Here is an 18,404-nt window from a genome sequence, read left to right as displayed (position 1 = left end):
CCTTTTTTTGAGACTGTGAGGGCCAATTACATTCAAACTACCACAAGCTGCTGTACCTAATCACGAAACTTGTGCTTTTATGTTTGTAGTTCCACTGGTTTTTAAGGATTAAGCCACTAGACAAACAAAATAAAGGAATTGCTAACCCTCAGTTTATAGCTGTGAAGGACTTCTTGACAGTCCAGTTGTTAATTGTTATGCTTCTGTTTGTTGTCTTAGATGTGCTCTAGTGCCTCAGTCTTAACTTTTCTGCCAAGACTTCTTGTTTTTGACATGAAGCAAATGGGGAGCTCTGCATGGCTCTGTGTCAACAGATGTCTGAGGGAATGAGTAAGCTTGAGTTCTGAGAAGCTGCCCCTATGTATGGCCCTAGCCCTAGGATGAGCATCTCCTCACAATGGGCAAGAACTGGAGGAGTGACACCATCTTAGGACCAGACTGAGGTAGATATCGTCTTTGGCAGTTCATGGTCACCTCAAAATCTGGACTATAATTTTATGAAATTAACTAACTACAACAATTTATGGAAAAAGCAAATAATAAGCTTTTGAGCACAACATTATTATGTTTTGTAAAGATTTTAAGATCATTCTCAAGTTTCTGGGCTTGAAAAGGAAAAATAAATTATGGATCCTGACAACCAAATCAACTGAAGACATTTGCTGTGGGATAATGCTTTTGTACACTGTAAAGATTTGTCACTCATTTTTGGTTTAATAAAATGCTAATTGGCCAGTAGCCAGGCTGGGCAACCAGACTAAGAGAATTTTGGGAGAGGAAAGAGAGAAAAGCAGTCACCAGTCAGACACAGAGGAAGCAAGATGAGAATGCCCCACTGAGAAAAGGTACCAAGCCACATGGTTAAATATAGACAAGAATTGTGGGTTAATTTAAGTTGTAGTAATTAGTTAATAATAAGCTAAACTAATAGGCCAAACAGTTTATAATTAATATGAGCCTTTGTGTGTTTATTTGGGGCTGAATGGCTGTGGGAAGAGGAGAGAAGAGGCAGGGAGGGAAAGGAAGGCAAGGAAGCAGACGGAAGGGGATGGGAGGGAAGGGAAGAGATGGGAAGGGAAGACAGATGAATGAACTACTTTAAAGGTTTCCAGGGTCGAGATGTTGCTCAGTGGTAGAGAGTTTGTCTAGCCTGCACAGTGCCTTGGCTTCGACCTCAGCACTGCAAGACACACAAACAAAACAAAAACTTCAAGATTCACTATAGATGAAATAATGAACATTAAACATTAAAAACTGTCATTTATGGTATGCATGTGTGCGTGTGTGTGTGCATGTGTGTGTGCGTGTGTATGAATGTGGGCACAAGTGCTATGGCACGTGTATGGAGGTCAGAGGGCAACTCTGTGGAGTTGATTCTCTTCTTTTTCTGTGGGTTCCAGGGATTGAACTCAAGTTATTAGGTCTGCAGTGCGAGTGTTGCTGAGCCAGCTTGCTGGCCTGGCTAACCCTTTACATTAGAATTTGTTTAAAGTTGTAGTGAATTAAGGTTGAATGGTGAGACAAGGTTATTATAAAAGTATAATCTTACTTCATTGCTTAATACTAGGGTTTTTAAAAACTATTCTAACATGACTTGTTGTTAAAACCATTGAGGCACTTTTTTATTTTTCTAATTTTTTAAAAAATTTCCTCTCTCCACTTCCAGAGGACCTAGATTTTATCTTTTCAATGAAACTGAGTGGGTTGAGCAAGAGTGTCTGTCCGGTTCACCCTGCGTTTTCATGGACACTGGCTAAGGTCAGCATTCAGGGAAAAATTCTCTTTAGTGAGACACAGTAGAAATAAAAATGAGTTGTGGGGTGAGTCCAGGAAACCAAGTGTTTTCTTTGAGATGTTTGTCTCAGTAGACGCTAAAAAAGAATTTCCTTTATTTAGTATTGATTCTCCTAATTTTTCGCTGCAGCATCTGTGAGGAACATGGGCGTCAGATGTTACAGAGAATGACCCCTAACCCTGGAAACTGCATCATCTCAGATGAGTCCTGTGTTTTCCTGCATATCCCAAGGATCATCCCATGATTGACTCTGCCCAAGGAGGCTAGGTAGGGTATTCTTACATCTCATTCTATGGCAAGAACACAGTTGTTTCAGTTCAAATTTAGTTTTTCTCTCTTTAGAGCATGTCAAGAGCAGGGGTGTAGCTCAGTTTGTAGAGTGCTTGCCTAGCACACAGGAAGTCCTGAGTTCCATCCCCACCACTGTGGCACAAGCTGCAATTCTAGCATTCAGGAGATGGAAGCAGGACAATCAGAAGTCCATTCTCAGATACACAGTGAGTTTAAGGACAACCTGGACTACATGAGACTAGTCTCAAAAACAAAAAGGCAATCGAACTAGTCAACTATCTGAAAAACTGATCTTATAATCCCATTTTACAGGGTTATATGAAAAAGAAAATAAAGCAAGAGCAAAGAAATTCTCATCGAGTGTTCACAAGGGCCAGGGGAAGTCACACATTTGTAGTCAAGTCACGTGCTTGCCATAGAACTAAAGCTCCTATTGACATTTTCAAAAAAGCCAGCACATAATTCTAAGCACATAAATCCAACCCTTCATATAAAGAATTCTTGGGTTTTTATAATTTTAATCTAACTCAAATGACTCTTTGTCCTAATTGGGAATTCTGCTCTTTGCTAAACTGTCTATCAGCTTGTTTTTCTCTGTTTTGGGCCTAGGATCTGCTGATGACATGATTGAGAAATTCCCATATCGCCTCTGTCTGAATCAGCAGGTGGTACTTGTTCCTAATTTCGTGTACACTCAGTTCTGTTTTCTCATTCTAAGGGTTTTTAAATTTCCCAGTGATTTCAGCAGGCCTTGTCAGAACCATTTTGAATGCCAGCTCAGCTCCCTGTTTTAAAGGGGGTGGTTTGATGAGCAAAGGCCTGGGCTTTCAAGTGTAGAGTTAGCAGCTGGAGATAAGGACTTGTGTTGACAAGAGTGAGCTAACACATCATGGTGATGACATATCCTGTCAGCTGTTTGCAGGCACTACTCCAGAACAGTATCCTGTCGACTGGTGGGTGGTCTCTTAAGGAATGGTTATTTTAATCTTCTGATGAGTTTTTTCTATTTCCATTTAAAATGACAGAATATTTAATAACATTTCGTGTGGTTATGTTTTATGATCTTTATTCCCCTTAAATAAAAGAATAAATCACTAAAACATGAAGCTATTTGAAAACAAGCATTGAAGTTGAGAAATAGTAGCCGGGCGGTGGTGGCACAGGCCTTTAATCCTAGCACTCAGGAGGCAAGAAGCAGGCGGATCTCTGTGAGTTGGAGTCCAGTTTGGACCACAAGAGCTACTTCCAGTACAGGCTTCAAAGCTACACAGAAAACCTATCTCAAAAAACAAAACAAACAAACAAACAAAAAGTGACATTTATTTTTGTTTTTCATTGAAGGATTTCTTCTGGAGAGAGGTTATGTTATAATGATCCAACACAATTCTTCACACCTGTAATTACAGTACTAAGGAAACTGAGGCAGGAGGATTGTCTACACGATCCACTGCAGATTAAATAAACTAATCCAAAAGATATGTGGCACAGTGGGCTGGGGTAAGCTCAAGGAACTCCTGGCATACACAGTGAATTCTAAGCTTGCTAGGCTACTGTGTAAGACCCTGCACATTCTCACAATATCTACTTGGGTTATTATAGGGATTAAATGAGATAATGCCTTCTAAATATGGTTGGGAATAATCCCTCACAGCATAATACTAATTATGCCCATAATTCATAGTCCTAACCATTAGAGCAGCTATGTTCCAACAGAGCCTTGGTACAGGTGCCTGGACATGTACGGAATTCACACAGGTCCCCAGAGCTGCTGAAAGGTTTTGCCAGGATATTAAAACCCTGGCTTAGGAATGGTAACTGGCTACAGTGCCTCAGAGACTCCAGCTTTGTTCTGCTGCATTTCTGAGACCCAAGAATGCAGCAAAGATTCTCATTGTTATTGCTAAAGACAGAATGTAGTTGAGAACTCACTAGCCTATAAACACTTTGCAAACGGGACTTTGTCTCTTTTTACGGGCATAAACGTATCATATGGCATTCTTACTACCTGAAAAACTTAGAGTAACTGTTTTTCCTACAAAAGGAAGAAGACGCTTTTGCCCAGTGAAGTAAAAAATACTAACCTCTGCTCCTCCCCACCAGATCCATAAATATGCTGAGGCTGTTTATTTTGTCAGATGGGTTTTGGTATCCCCCACTGTTCTCATTTTCCATTGCCCTTGAATTCTGCCACAAACCACACTTAGGAAAAAAAAAGACCATGTAAGCATGTTTACCTTAGACTGACTAGGAAGTTAACACACATCCCCAAGTGGTGACTCATGGTTTGGGTCTATAAAATAGAAGGTGCATGCCCTAAGAAGGCATGACTCCAGGCACTGCTGGTCACCATGCATTCAGCTGTCCTGGCCACGCTCTTCTTGTTGAACTGGATTCACTGCTGGTCCCTGCCACTTTTCAATGGCGATGATGATGATGATGATGTGTCTGAGGAAGACCTTGAGTTTGCAGAGGTACAGTATTCTGCCAATCCCAGCACTGCAGTGTTTCTTAAATCTCCTTTCTTTGAAAAACCATGTTGTTTTGGTCTCTTCAGCACTACCTGAAGTCATACTATCATACTGCGCCTCTTGCGGGAATCCTGAAAAAGTCTGCAGCAACCTCCACAGTTGACAGGCTCCGAGAAATGCAATCTTTCTTTGGCCTAGAAGTTACTGGAAAACTTGATGATCCCACCTTAGACATCATGAGGAAACCAAGATGTGGAGTCCCTGATGTGGGTGAATACAGTGTGTTCCCTCGAACGCTCAAATGGTCCCAAACGAACTTAACTTACAGGTAAGCAGAGGCTCCATCTCCCCCACGTGTGTTAGTCTTTTCATCCAAGAGTCTGAAGCAGGCCTTCAGTATTTAATGGGAAGTTAAGTTCAGGATCAGCTTTACTACAAAGCTAAGAAGCATAGAAGTAAGTTATATTTAGTATTCGACCATGTTTTTCTACAAAATTAAAAGTTTGTATTACACTTAGTATTTATAAAAGAGGTCTACAAGTCAATGCTAAACATGAAAAATGAACAAATTCGGTTAATAAACCTTATTGTCTTAACGCTAACCCCAACACTATTCTTCAGTGGATGTCTCTAAATATTTGTTTTAGAAATGAAACCACAATTCAGGAGGGAATCTAGAAAGTTCAAAGTGTACGACATCAGCCACATTTACAATGATTTTCTTAAATACAGTGGCTTCCCCTCTTCTGGTGAACGCAGCAGCACTATCTTGTTTAGCTCTAAATTTTAGCACGTAAACTGAGATATTTGAATATTTTAAGTTTAAGACACCAAGTACTCTGTTATTTGACCATGCTTAAATATTTGATTGGATTCTTGAATTTCATTCTTGTACAGCATCCATTATACCCCAGTAGAACTTTCAAAGCAGCATTTCGTTTTGAGTTGAAAAGGAATAGTCAAAGTAAATATATTTTGAAAAACAGTTCTAATCTTTCAAAGTTTAACTGACACTTTCTATGTTGAATAGAATTGTGAACTATACCCCCGATATGCCCCATTCTGAAGTGGAGAAGGCCTTCAAAAAGGCCCTCAAAGTCTGGTCTGATGTGACACCTCTGAATTTCACCAGAATCCACGATGGCACTGCTGATATTATGATATCGTTTGGAACTAAAGGTAAGGATGTGCAATCATTTGAAACATGTTAATATATTAGTTCTTTCTCAGTTTTATTTTTTTTATTCCTTTCACCAGTCATCCATCCCTTTCAAAGCATTTGACAAAACTCTACCAAGCCCCTGAACAAGGCACTAGCTATATGTATACGTATTTGTATAATGTATATGTATAATGGAATTCTACCTCTTGCTTCTGTACATAGAACATGGTGACTTCTACCCATTTGATGGACCTTCTGGTCTTCTGGCACATGCCTTTCCTCCTGGACCAAATTATGGAGGAGATGCCCATTTTGATGATGATGAAACCTGGACAAGCAGTTCCAAAGGTAATCTTCCTTTTAAGGCTTAGCTCACGTTTTACTGGACATGGATGCACTGCCACACAGTCAGAAAGCTTACAAGCAAATTGTATTTAGCATTGGATTACATTTTCTAAAATAACAAAAGCTATATTTTGCACTAATTAGTTCTCTCATAGATATTTTACAAATCATTAAATATAAAAAATTGAATAAAATCTATGACATTTGTTATTGTGGCTTCAGAGGTACACTTTGTGAAGTGGAGTCAAATATTTTCTTAGTTAGGCATGGATCTGAGGCCCATAACTATGTTGGATGTTAACTGAAACAGATTTTTTCTTGACTGAAGTATTATTGGCACAGGTTCAGTCACATTTCTCTTCCTCATCAGGCACATTAGCTGTTTAGGCCTTTCCTGCAGCAGCATTCACGTGTAAATGCTGCTTCAGGAAAGCAATAGAACGTCTCAATCCAAATAGCTAGGGGGCAGAAGAGCTTGGATTATGAGAGTAAAATGAAACCTAGTGTTAAACAAATTCATTCAAGTATTAAACCTGTACTGTGCTGACTGGGTGGCTGCCACTGTTGGCCACCTCTTGCCTTTAAAAGCTCAAATTAATTGGGATGTTGATTTAGCAAGAAAGAGTCAGATTATTCCAAGTAGGGTTTAACTTCAGAGCAAAAGAGATGCCTAGTTAGGGCAATGAAAATCAATCTTTCCAGAAGTTGATTTTTATTTTCTACTTTAAAATGGAAGCCACGGTGATGTACACCTTTATTACCAGTGCTCAGGAGACTGAAGTTAGATTGTGAATTCTAGCCCAGCCTGAGTTCTATAGGCTCAAAAAATTAAGTGAGTAAATTAATAATGAGTGAATGAATAGGATCCCTGCCCCTGTGAGAGTAAAATCGGCTTGTTTGTAATGAACATGTCCTCTCCAGTGCTTTTAATTTGTCTCTGGAGGGGGAAGGGAGGATTTATACTCTTGCTCTGAGTATCTGCTGCGGAGGGCGGCTTATAAGAAGAGCATCTAGTGCTGTTCAGGAAAGGTCACAGGAAGTCTCAGATGCAGACACATGTAGGTCACAGGATGAAAATGTTCATCTGAAGGTAAAAAACAGGGACAAATACTAGTCACGGCAACAAGTGTTGGTCATTTTGACCATGTGACCTTTGATTTTCCTATGACAGGCGAGTAAGTTCATTTTCTGTATATCTTGGCTCTGATAACAAAATATATTTAAGGAACAACCCCCAAACTGGCTTGCCCTCTCCCATAGTTCTTGAGGTGTCCTTTCTTGTGGTGCTGGAGATTGAGCCCAGGGCCTACCTTGCTCCTCTCTCTCTCTCTCTCTCTCTCTCTCTCTCTCTCTCTCTCTCTCTCTCTCTCTCTCTCTCACACACACACACACACACACACTCTAAAATTACCCTCTAAAAGTTGGTGGAAATAATTATTAGAAGAAAGACGAAAATATACTTGCATGTTCGTTATTCCTCTGAAGGATGTTCTAAGCAAGGGCTAGAGCTATGCGTGACCTTGCATGACCTTCATGTGGCTAATTCTAGGTCATTTTTGTCCACCCTCTTAACCTGGTCAGAGAAGACAGAGAGAAAAGTCAGGATTTCTGTTGTCTTTGTGACTACCTTTACTGACTACCGCTCTGAGTGCAATCTATTGACATTGCTGTAGAATTGCTTCTTCGTGTATGGACTGGATGAATTGTTCTTCATGCAGGGAGCTATAGTCCTTACAGCTGCCAGGATTATTACTTTGAATCAACATGTTGAATCTTCCTTTAAGCTACCGAGGACTAATTTTAAAGACTGGGTAAGATGATGAACTAGGAAAAGATAGATGGATAGATTAGAATTTCCTTCGTTGCCTCCTCATTGTTTCTTGTTTCTCTTACAGGTTACAACTTGTTTATTGTTGCTGCCCATGAGCTTGGCCACTCCTTAGGTCTAGACCACTCCAAGGACCCAGGAGCCCTGATGTTTCCCATCTATACCTACACGGGCAACAGTCACTTCATGCTTCCTGATGACGATGTTCAAGGAATCCAGTCTCTCTACGGTACCTCTTAGTTACTAGTCACAAACCTGACTAATACAGCTACCTTAGCACAATAGATGTGCATTTTATTTTGGAACTAATAACCCATTTATTGTGTTTTCAAACATGAGAAAAATAACCCAGCTTTCTGAATCAAACTACTTGCTCAGGTTTGAACTACAGTTCATTTCTAAATGATTTTCAGGTCATACTTCCTTGTATTTGTACTCTTATTCTTCATGTAACTTATGAAGCCACTAAATTCTGATGAGTTTACAATGTGCACACACAGCAACAGAGGTGATTATGAAGATGAGACATAAGACAGCTCCTAGAAATTTTGACATTCTTCAGCCACTGCAGTTTGCTGCCGTAGGAATCTCTCACAGGGCCTTTGGTGGTTTTCAACCAACATCCGTGAGAAATTTCCTTTTATTTCCTTCCACTTTTCCAATAATAATTATGAAACTTATAAATTTCAACCCAAACATTTATTTCTGGGTTCTATGCCATTAAAAGAAGCACAAGCGCTGCTCACAGTCATCAGCACAAATGCTCTTCGAGAATTAGTTCAGGAAACTTGTTCAAGCCACTACTGCGCCTCTGGATTTAAAGACTTTGGGAGTTTGTGTGGTTGAAGGCATAAACTTGAAGGTGACGAGAGGGGCTTTTCAAATTTATTTTGTGGTTCTTGGTTCTACCATGATGAAGGAATTCTTGACAGAATTATGTAGGGGGAAAAGAAGCGAGACATTACTGCTCAGTACATGTGAGCTATCAAAAGTTATAAACACGTCGCAGATCACAGCAGAACTTCCTGGAGGTTAGTTTGTCCCTGAGATGAGCTGTAGTGAGTGTGGCAAACTGGTGAAGCAAAACCAACCGACATCTACAGTTGTTGAAATAGTTGAAATAAGGAGCCAAGATGAGGGATCCACGTGGGCAAGACACCGGGAGAGCTGGGCAATAGAGCAGTGTGCTTCACTGCGTGGCAGAAATGCTCTCAGGGTTTGGGTCACCTCGCATTTCCATCATCACTTTCAAGAAATGTAAATCAATGGGTCAGAAGAATTTGTAAAGAAGCTCAGAGCAGGGAAAGCAGGCGGGACTTGGCCAGCCTGTGGTACCCGCAGGAAGAGCAGGTAAAGCAGGCTGGACCCTGCCAGCCTGAGGACCCTGCAGGAAGGAAGGAAGGAAGACTGCTGGGTACTGGAGTATGAGTTCCCCGAAGGGGCCCTTTCCTACTCCTCTCAGAAACCAGCCCTCCCTCCCATGATTCAGAACACTTGGAAACCTCTCACATTTGCTTTGCCCCTGCAGGTCCAGGAGATGAAGACCCCAATCCCAAACATCCCAAAACACCAGACAAGTGTGACCCAGCCTTATCCCTTGATGCCATTACCAGTCTCCGAGGAGAAACCATGATCTTTAAAGACAGGTACTATTAAGATTCCCCAATTAAGACCCTTAGCAATAGAGTAGAAGGTGCCTCAACTGGCCTTCCCCTGTAATCATGTTGATGACTACCTTAATTGTCATCATAAAACCTTCATCCAGCAACTGTTGGAAGCATATGCAGAGATCTCCAGCTAAGCACTGGGCCTAGCTCCTGGAGTCCAGTCGAAGAGAGGAAGGCGTGATAATATGAACAAAGGGCTAAAGACCATGGATGGGGATACCCATAAAAACAGCTAACTTGAGCTACTGACTCTGAACTGACATTGGAGGAACCTGCATAGGACCAAACTAGGCCCTCTGAATGTGGGTGGCAGATGTGTGGTTGTTGTTTTCTTTGTGGCCACTGGCAGTGGGACCAGGATTTGTCCCTAGTGCTTGAACTGGCTTTTGGAACCCATTCTTTTTAGAGGAATACCTTGCTCAGTCTAGATATAGGGGACAGGGCCTTGGTTGTGCCTCAAAGTGATCAAAGTGTCAGACTTTGTTGACTTCCCATGGGAAGCCTTACCCTCTCCAAGGAGTGGATGGGGGGTGAAATGGGGGGATGGTGGAGGGAGCACGATGAGGGGGGAAGGAGTGGGACAGCAATAGGTATGTAAAATGATAAAAGATGGTTTTAAAGAATTAATTAATTTAAAATAATAAAAAATATTTCTTATCAAATTTGCATGTGATGAACTCTGGTAAAGTTAAGTCTGTAAATTGCCAAAGCATCCTGTCAGACTTCCTAAAGGCAACACAGAAACAGCAGACCAAGTGTGGTTTACTTACATGCTTTGGATCAAATAAATGGTGGATAAATCTTAATAAGATAAAGGAAAAATAGAAACCCAACTTATTTAAAAAGCACAAAGAATATTGAAAGTAATTGCTACATTAGTAAGTTTACTGATAGCCACACTGCTTTCCTGTAAAATGAAAAGAATGATTCCCAATGCCTTTCAAAGAGGGAGTGATTTACAAATAAAATCTATAGGTAACAAAAATAAGAAATATTCACCTTTAATTTGTAGATGGTTGTATCTTGCTTATGTGCTAATCTCTTCACTGATTCAAGTCGCCATGTGTGGTCACGTAGCATGACCACTATTTCAGTTATGACTTTAATTATATGGTCTCTAGGGTGTTTCCTCTTGTATTGGTTTGCAAGGTCTTGAGATCATGGGAAATACATTCCTAGAGCCCAACAGTGCATGGTAAATGTGTTCGCCACTCTGAATACGCAAAGTTGAATAAAGCATGCTGTCAACCTGTAGGGAACTTTGAGACTTTACTAAGGTCCTGTGACAATCCAGAAGACTAGAACTTGGAAGGCTCCAACTTATAACTTAAAAAGAAATGGCATTTCTTTTACAGTTATGGATACCAGGCATGGTTATAGTACCCAACAGGCATTGATGTGGACAGTGGTCATTAGCAGGGTGGAATTATTGCACTTAATGTGATAATCCATGTTTTCCCTTTTGCATTAGATTCTTCTGGCGTCTGCACCCTCAGCAGGTTGAGGCAGAGCTGTTTTTGACAAAATCATTTTGGCCAGAACTTCCCAACCATGTGGATGCTGCATATGAACATCCATCCCATGACCTTATGTTCATCTTTAGAGGTAAGGCTGCCACTGAGGAGGCTTTCCAAATGGCCAGCATAGATGAGCGATGAACTCAATATTGCCATACACTTAGCAGCATGACCACTACCAAAGCAACAGCTACGTTAAGAACACAGCACATGAGAACTTGAAAGCACCTAGCCTGTTCCACCAAAGGTCCTTAATTTGGTATGTAAAATAACTATGGAATGCAAACATGGCTCGGCGCTTAGCTCGTCTGAGAGCCTGGGCTGGTCCCCAGACATGCAGAGGGAAAGACACGCATGCTCATCATGTCCATTCTTCATTTTGTCCTGCTCACGTCAGGTTTTCCTTCTAGTTTCTCTTAGAAATTACTTGCTAAAGAAACACAGTGTACATTTTAAAATGTGAAAAACAACTTAAGCAGGATTCTCCTTTCTACTAGTAGTTCATTTCCTGATCCATTTTTCTAGTCCTTCACTGTATTGATACCTACTTGAGGCAGAGTATGGACATAATTGTATGTTCTGTTTCCTTTATCCCCCAGCTAAGATCCTCCTGGGAGCCCTTAGCTTCCTTCTGTTTGCACTCCCACCCCAAGTGCTAGAGCGCTAGGTGCCTGGCTTTTTACATGGGTGCTCTGAATCTGAGCCCAGGTCCTCATGTTCCCACAGCAAGCACCCTACACACCAGCCGTCTCTCTGACCCCTGCTTACCCCTAATATATAAGTGTGGGGGTGGGGTGGATATGGGAGATGAAAATGCTACTGCCTTAATGACCGTAATTTATTTCCATAACAGTCTACTAATGTCATTTCTATTGTTTGACTCTTATACTTGATAAAGTTGCTTTCTAGAGAAAAAAGTAACTTTTTTTAGATGATAAATAAACTCGAATTTTGAGTCTAAATCACTGATCCTGGTTGCTCTTTATTTGGAAATTTTAATAAATTTTTCATTTATCTCCAAGCTTAATGTTCAAAGGCAATGAACTGACAAACTGGTTGAGCTGTTGGGCTGGCTGTATTAATAAACAGGAATCCCCAGCCTTGACTCCTGTCTCTTTCGGAAGGGTGCTTCTGTGTCTTTGATTCAGACATGTGGAGATGGCAAACACTGACTTCACGGTGTCTTAGGTAGTTTTCCTTTCCAGTACATGCTCGCGTGCCTAAGCCCTGGCACACGCTTTTTGTAATCAAAACTGTTCTTTCACTTCTAGGTCGAAAATTCTGGGCTCTCAACGGCTATGACATTCTAAGTGGTTATCCCAGAAAAATATCTGACCTGGGATTTCCAAAAGAAGTGAAGAGGCTGAGTGCTGCGGTGCACCTAGAGGACATGGGCAAGACTCTCTTCTTCTCTGGGAGGCAGGTGTGGAGGTGAGGCTGCATGTGTGTGTGCGCGCACACACAGATACACACAGACACACACAGACACACAGACACACACACAGACACACACACAGACACACACACACACACACACAGACACACACACACATACACACAGACACACACAGACACACACACAGACACACACAGACACACACACAGACACACACACAGACACACACACACATACACACAGACATATACACAGACACACACACACAGACACACACACAGAGACACACACAGACACACACACAGACACACACAGACACAAACACACACATAGACACACACAGACACACAGAGACAGACACACAAACACACACACAGACACACAGACACACACAGACACACACACAGACACACACAGACACACACACAGACACACACACACACCCTCAGCCCGCTCCAGTCCTGGGGCAGAGTCCACACCTGCAGCCCCTGCTGTTCTCATACTTGTTTTTAATTACAAGGGTGGTTTTATTGAAATGTCTATATTTTTAAGTTAGCCCTGGGTTTCACTCATTATGTGTGTGACTCTGTACTCTGTTCGTCCACTCCCTCCTGCCCACTTCCCTCTCCCATTCCCTATCACATTTTGACTGTACACCAGTGCAACACTCCTGCTTCATGTCAGCTCCCCCAGCGAGACCCGCAGTGTTGTCCTGCACACATCACACACATGCGCACCTACACCATCCACAGCGTTCATTTCTCCCAACCATCCATTCTTCATCCAGCAAAACCATTTATAAATGTGGGCAACTTTGCTTCTTTTAATCTTTCACCCGGATTCTCTTTCTTTTCATCCTTTCCTATGTTTTTGATAAATACAGCTTTCTTTTTTCTGATTAAGCAGATATGATGATACTAACCAGACTATGGACAAAGACTATCCCCGATTCATAGAAGATGAATTCCCTGGAATTGGTGACAAAGTAGATGCTGTCTATGAGAAAAATGGTAAGTAGTTACATTGCTCTGAAGGGCTTCTCAGCCCCCAGAAAATTTTCACATACAACAGATTTTAATACAGAATTCAGATGAGTTTATATATATGCATGGCCACTGAGGTATTGATTGTTTCCGTGTGACTCTTTAAACAGCAAACAAAATAACCTTCTTAGAGTCAATGATAATTTTACTTAATTACTACTAAGTCTAAGAATAAGAGATGTTGAATCTAAAGATGAACTTAAGTTACTTGTAGAGATGCCAAGAGGCAGGAGGTTATGTCAGAATTCAAATTAGGGCTAGCGTATGGAGTAGTCATAAATATTCATCATTATCATAACTATACAATTATTTTTTGCTTTAACTATTAAAATAGCTATTACCCCTAACTTATAACAGCTGATGAATACCAATATTTCTAAAATCAAAATTAGAATTTGTAGCAAGACAATTCATTCTAGGGCATAATTTGTATACTCTTTGAATACTTATGTGTTTTAATAATACCTTTAATTAAAGTATAATTGCAACACTTTCCCTGATTCCTTTTTCTCCTCCAGCCCCTCCCATGGTCCTTTCTCTCTCTCCTCTCTCTCAAATTGCTGTCCTCATTTCATTTCATAGTTGTTGTCATATATCCTTTAAACTATAAGCAATTCATTGAAGTGGTAGCTTTTTCAGAAATAAACATTATAAAACTTAACGAAGAGACCCTAGCACAGGTGAGGCCCTGGTGGATCTCCAGGACTGCAGTAAGCAACCATACAATTAGAGAAGGACTATCACACATTGGATCTTTAATCTTAACTGTAGAAAATCCTAATATTCTTAAAGTCAGAGTTTTTCTTGTGTTCTCTTTCTTCTAGGCTACCTCTACTTTTTCAACGGGCCAATACAGTTCGAATACAGTATCTGGAGTAATCGCATTGTGCGAGTCATGCCAACAAATTCCTTACTGTGGTGCTAATCATCTTTTCAAAATTGTTATTTAACTCCTGGAGAGCATTTTGAATAATCATTTCAGATGTGGGGGTGGGGGTGGGGGTGGGGGACACTAGAAAGCTTTGTTCTGGAAACGGGCTTCAGGAAGACACCTTGGAGTGTGCAGTATCTGCGTGACTACTCGTGGCTGGAACCACACTGAAGAACTTCAAAGTAATGAAACTGAGAATCCCAAGGCTCGCCTGGTTCTTGTGTGCTGTGAAGAAGCAAGACGGATATTTTCCCGGCAAACACGGGATCCATCTGCTGATGAGAGTGAACATAATTACTAATATATTTTATAAAATATCCTAAAAGGCATAAATAAGTCATATTTATATAACTATAAATTGTTTTTACAAAAAGTATAAACTTACAGAAGCATGGAAATTTTGGGGAAGTGTATGGCAGTTACAGATGAACACAGAAGAGGGAAATACCTGAAAACACATGTTAGCAGGCATTTTTCCAGTGGAGTGATTTGCTCTTTGCAATGTGACTATTCAGACTTAAACCTATTTTCATACAAACACTGAGAAAATATCAAAGTCACTAAAGGAAAGGGATAATGGCCACTATGAGGACAGTATAAGCGGCTTTGCGTTAGGCTTAATTTTCATTTTGTTCATCATTCAAGGGTTGTGCATATTAACGGAAGATAAACAGGGAATCTGTTTTTATTTAAGTATTTCAGGTTTTTAGAAGGCCATAGAGTAAAAAATTAAAATTGTTATAAAATGTCTAAGCAATAGTATAGCTTTCATAAATTATTTGGTTACTTGAGAATGGAACTAATGTTTCAATCCTATTTATCTATGTAATTTTTTACTTAGCCAGTTTTTATACCCAGACTCTTTCTCATGGCTTCCACGACAGCAACTAAAGCAGACCTAGTAAGTAGGAGTAGATGTGCTGAGTCATCCCGCTGGATGGTCATCCTTAGGAGACTCAGTCTGCGCTCTGCCTTTGTTAATTCCTCATTGCTTATCTTAGCGTCTAGCACTTGGCACTTACTGATATGTGATGACCACCAAGAAACCATTGTGCCGAGAGATGGTGTTTATCACCCTGGGCAGCAGGGAAGAAGTGTGTATTTTCACAATGTGCTTATGCCTTTTCTAATAAAAAAGTGTTTTCAGCAGATATTGCTGTCTGGTGTATTTGATCTTTGGCCATAACTTCAAATTTTCTTAAAGCAAAAGATTACCTAAATTTCTTATAAAATATAGTTTCTTCCCTCCTTCTCCACCCCTTCTTCCATCCAGATTTAAATACCAGAATTAATGGCACCTAGCAATGTTGCTACACAGTCTCCCCGCGTGTGATGAGCCTTCCTTTGGCTACCCAGATGGCACCTGTACGCTCCTCAGAATCCTCCCTGCCGAGGATGCTTGCTAGGAAAGAAAAGGCTGGAGACAAGGCAATCAATGTCCACTTCTGCTCTGCCTTGAGTTTTGTGCGCGATGTTGTGACATTAAATCTGTGCGAATCTTACTTTACTCATCTGTAAAGGAAAGATTTGGCAGCTTGAGTAAACTGGGGGAATGTGGAAGAGGCAGGAAACAGGAAGAGGAAGGCAAAGGTGCCTGGGATTGATAGGTTATTGAAATCATCTTAGCGCTGTGTATGCGCACGTGTGCTTGTGTGTGTGTTGTGTGTGAGTGTGTGCATATGTTCACACTCAGGTACCTGTGTGGTAGTCAGGGTATAACTTTTGGAAGCCAATTTTCTCCTTCCACTGTCGGTTTCAGGGACTGAACTCAGGCCATTGAACTGTCACAGAAAGCTCTTTACTCACGAAGACATCCCCCAAATCCAAGAATTCCACAGGTTTGGGAAGTTTAGGCCCCTTTCACTTTCCAAAGTTTTGCCCATGCCTAAGTATTTACTAAGTGTCTGTTAAACACCTAATCAGTAATAAAAGGAACTTGGCCCTTCCTGCTGTAGTGTTCCTCCGACAGGACTGTGAGGTACCATGGAGCTCAGCAGCCGGGTGCTCTCTAGGACAGCAGCAATGACTGGAGTGGAAGGCACTGCTCCTCCCTTGCCCAGGAATTCTGCAGGAATCTTCAGCTTTACTTCTGACAACTCAATTAATGCCCTATCCCTAAGGTTTACCATTAGAATAAGCATAGCCTGTCCACCCTAAATTTAGCTGGGTGTCTGTCATGTTCCGGAAGCTAAGGTAGAGTTGAGGGAAAAGGAAGGGTAAACTCTCATTAGAGTTCCTTCTCTTTGGAGAGGCAGAGCACTCTGCAACAGATTAGCTTCAGGCTAATGGTGCTCAGAGGAGCATTGAGAGATCCAGAAAGATGGATAAAAAAGGCAAACATGGTCAAGGGACCTGAGCCAATGCCTAGATGGGCAGATACCATGGAAGTCCGTGAAGTTAGCAGATTGGAATCATGTGGGGGATGGATCTCTGGGAGCCCAAAAGTGCCTTAAAGAGGTGTTTTTTTTTTTTTTTATGATGATTTGGGCTGAGAGCAAATTGTTTCTCCTATCCTTGAAGTAAGTCACAATGCCAAATGTAGATCTCTCTCTCTCCCTCCAGCCCTCCCTGCACCAAAACAAAAAGAAAGCCAACAATAGGCCATTCAACACAGCAGCATGTGCTGTCTGGCTCTTGATAGCGGAGTGAGTTAATGAACACACTGATTTGGGGGCGGGAGCAGGGGAAGGGGTGGTGAGTAGCCATCAGCCATTCCTTTGAAACGTGGAGCACACCTACGTCAGAACACTGAGGAAGTCCTCAAGTGAAGTTGTTTCTCTAATCTGAAGCTCAAAATATTGTCCTGACATGGCAGGAGGCCACTCCCTGCCTTTGGTTCTGGTCTCAGGAGGATTCTGGAAGGTGGTTTCTGGCTGCCCTCTGAGAAGGAACAGCTACCTCAGAGTCCCACTTCTCAAAGAGTGCTCTGTAGACCTGCACATCCATGCTCCCTGGACCCTTGTCAGCAACACCCATCCCATACTGCCCAAGGCGCTGGGGGAGGAACTTTAGTGAGCCCTGTAAGTCCCTCAGGTCCATGGTTCCTCAGGAAGGGTCATTGTAGCACCACCACCCTCAAGAAGATTGAGTGTGGGTGCGCACACGAGCACCCCTTCCTTTCACCTTTGCTGCCCCCAGGCCTGCAGCTTATCCCATGGTGATACTCCTCTTCAGGACAGATCTTCCCATTCAATTCTCTTGACATTTTTGCCCACTGTTCCAGAAACAACCTCAAAGATATCCTCAGAAGTATGCTTTACTGACTCATTAGTTATCTCTCAGTCCAGTCAAGTTGAAAACCAAGATTAATCTTGGGAAATTTTCATATTAAATTAGAAATACTGTCACTATACCAAGGAGATTGCTCACGGGACAATGCCTGCCATGCCAGTGGAGACCAAAGTCTGGCTCCTCAGGGCCCATGCAGCCTCCTGTGATTCTAACTCGGAAAGCGAAGCTAGGGATCCCTACGGCAAGCTGGCTAACTAGCCTAACTGAAGCAAAGATCTCACATATCTTTGAGAGATCCTGCCTCAGTGGATAATGCGGAAGGTGATAGGGAAGACCCCCACATCAGTCTGGGGCTTCCACACATACAAGGCACCCACCCCCCAACAAACACACATGCACACCAGGCACATACACACACGAGAAAAAAATTATTCTAGATTTCATCATTCTTGTTCCAGAATAAAAACACTAAACAAACAACAGACATTATCAAATATTGTAATCACCAAAGCCCTGGTCACAGGATCCATCACATGGCTGTTCATGCACAGAACACTAGGTGGCACCACATCCATTAAGTGACACCAGCAAGGCCTTTGAGAAATACTGAATTGTTAATTAGAGTAAGTCAAACCAGTGCTTTGTTGTTTGATGTAAAGATGATGAATTTGGCTCAAGGACGACTGTGTTATTCCCAACTTTATGTCATAGACTTTCCATGAGGTTCTTT

General features: G+C 41.5%; 1 protein-coding gene across 2 annotated transcripts in view; it reads left to right on the top strand.

The window, feature by feature from the left end:
• The first annotated feature begins 4,418 nt into the window (after positions 1-4,418).
• The window catches only part of Mmp13 (matrix metallopeptidase 13), a 209,785-nt gene continuing 195,799 nt past the window's right edge, over positions 4,419-18,404 (top strand). Inside the window, exons 1-10 of one of the 2 annotated variants that reach the window (XR_012910065.1) lie at positions 4,419-4,557; positions 4,641-4,882; positions 5,585-5,733; positions 5,939-6,064; positions 7,957-8,118; positions 9,418-9,535; positions 11,028-11,161; positions 12,345-12,504; positions 13,376-13,479; positions 14,337-14,514. Coding sequence is in view for 1 of the 2 variants with exons in the window: in XM_075966857.1 (XP_075822972.1) it covers positions 4,435-4,557; positions 4,641-4,882; positions 5,585-5,733; positions 5,939-6,064; positions 7,957-8,118; positions 9,418-9,535; positions 11,028-11,161; positions 12,345-12,504; positions 13,376-13,479; positions 14,337-14,437 (1,419 nt within the window). In the remaining variant the exon portion in view is untranslated. Of the gene's footprint in view, positions 4,558-4,640; positions 4,883-5,584; positions 5,734-5,938; positions 6,065-7,956; positions 8,119-9,417; positions 9,536-11,027; positions 11,162-12,344; positions 12,505-13,375; positions 13,480-14,336; positions 15,595-18,404 lie in introns of those variants that run through there. The other variant, XM_075966857.1, reaches the window with a different exon arrangement.

The sequence above is a fragment of the Microtus pennsylvanicus genome, chromosome 3, assembly GCF_037038515.1.
Source record: "Microtus pennsylvanicus isolate mMicPen1 chromosome 3, mMicPen1.hap1, whole genome shotgun sequence".
NCBI classification, from domain to species: Eukaryota; Metazoa; Chordata; class Mammalia; order Rodentia; family Cricetidae; genus Microtus; species Microtus pennsylvanicus.
The sequence above is the reverse complement of the archived record's forward strand: the minus strand, read 5'-3'. Positions and strand labels throughout refer to the sequence as shown.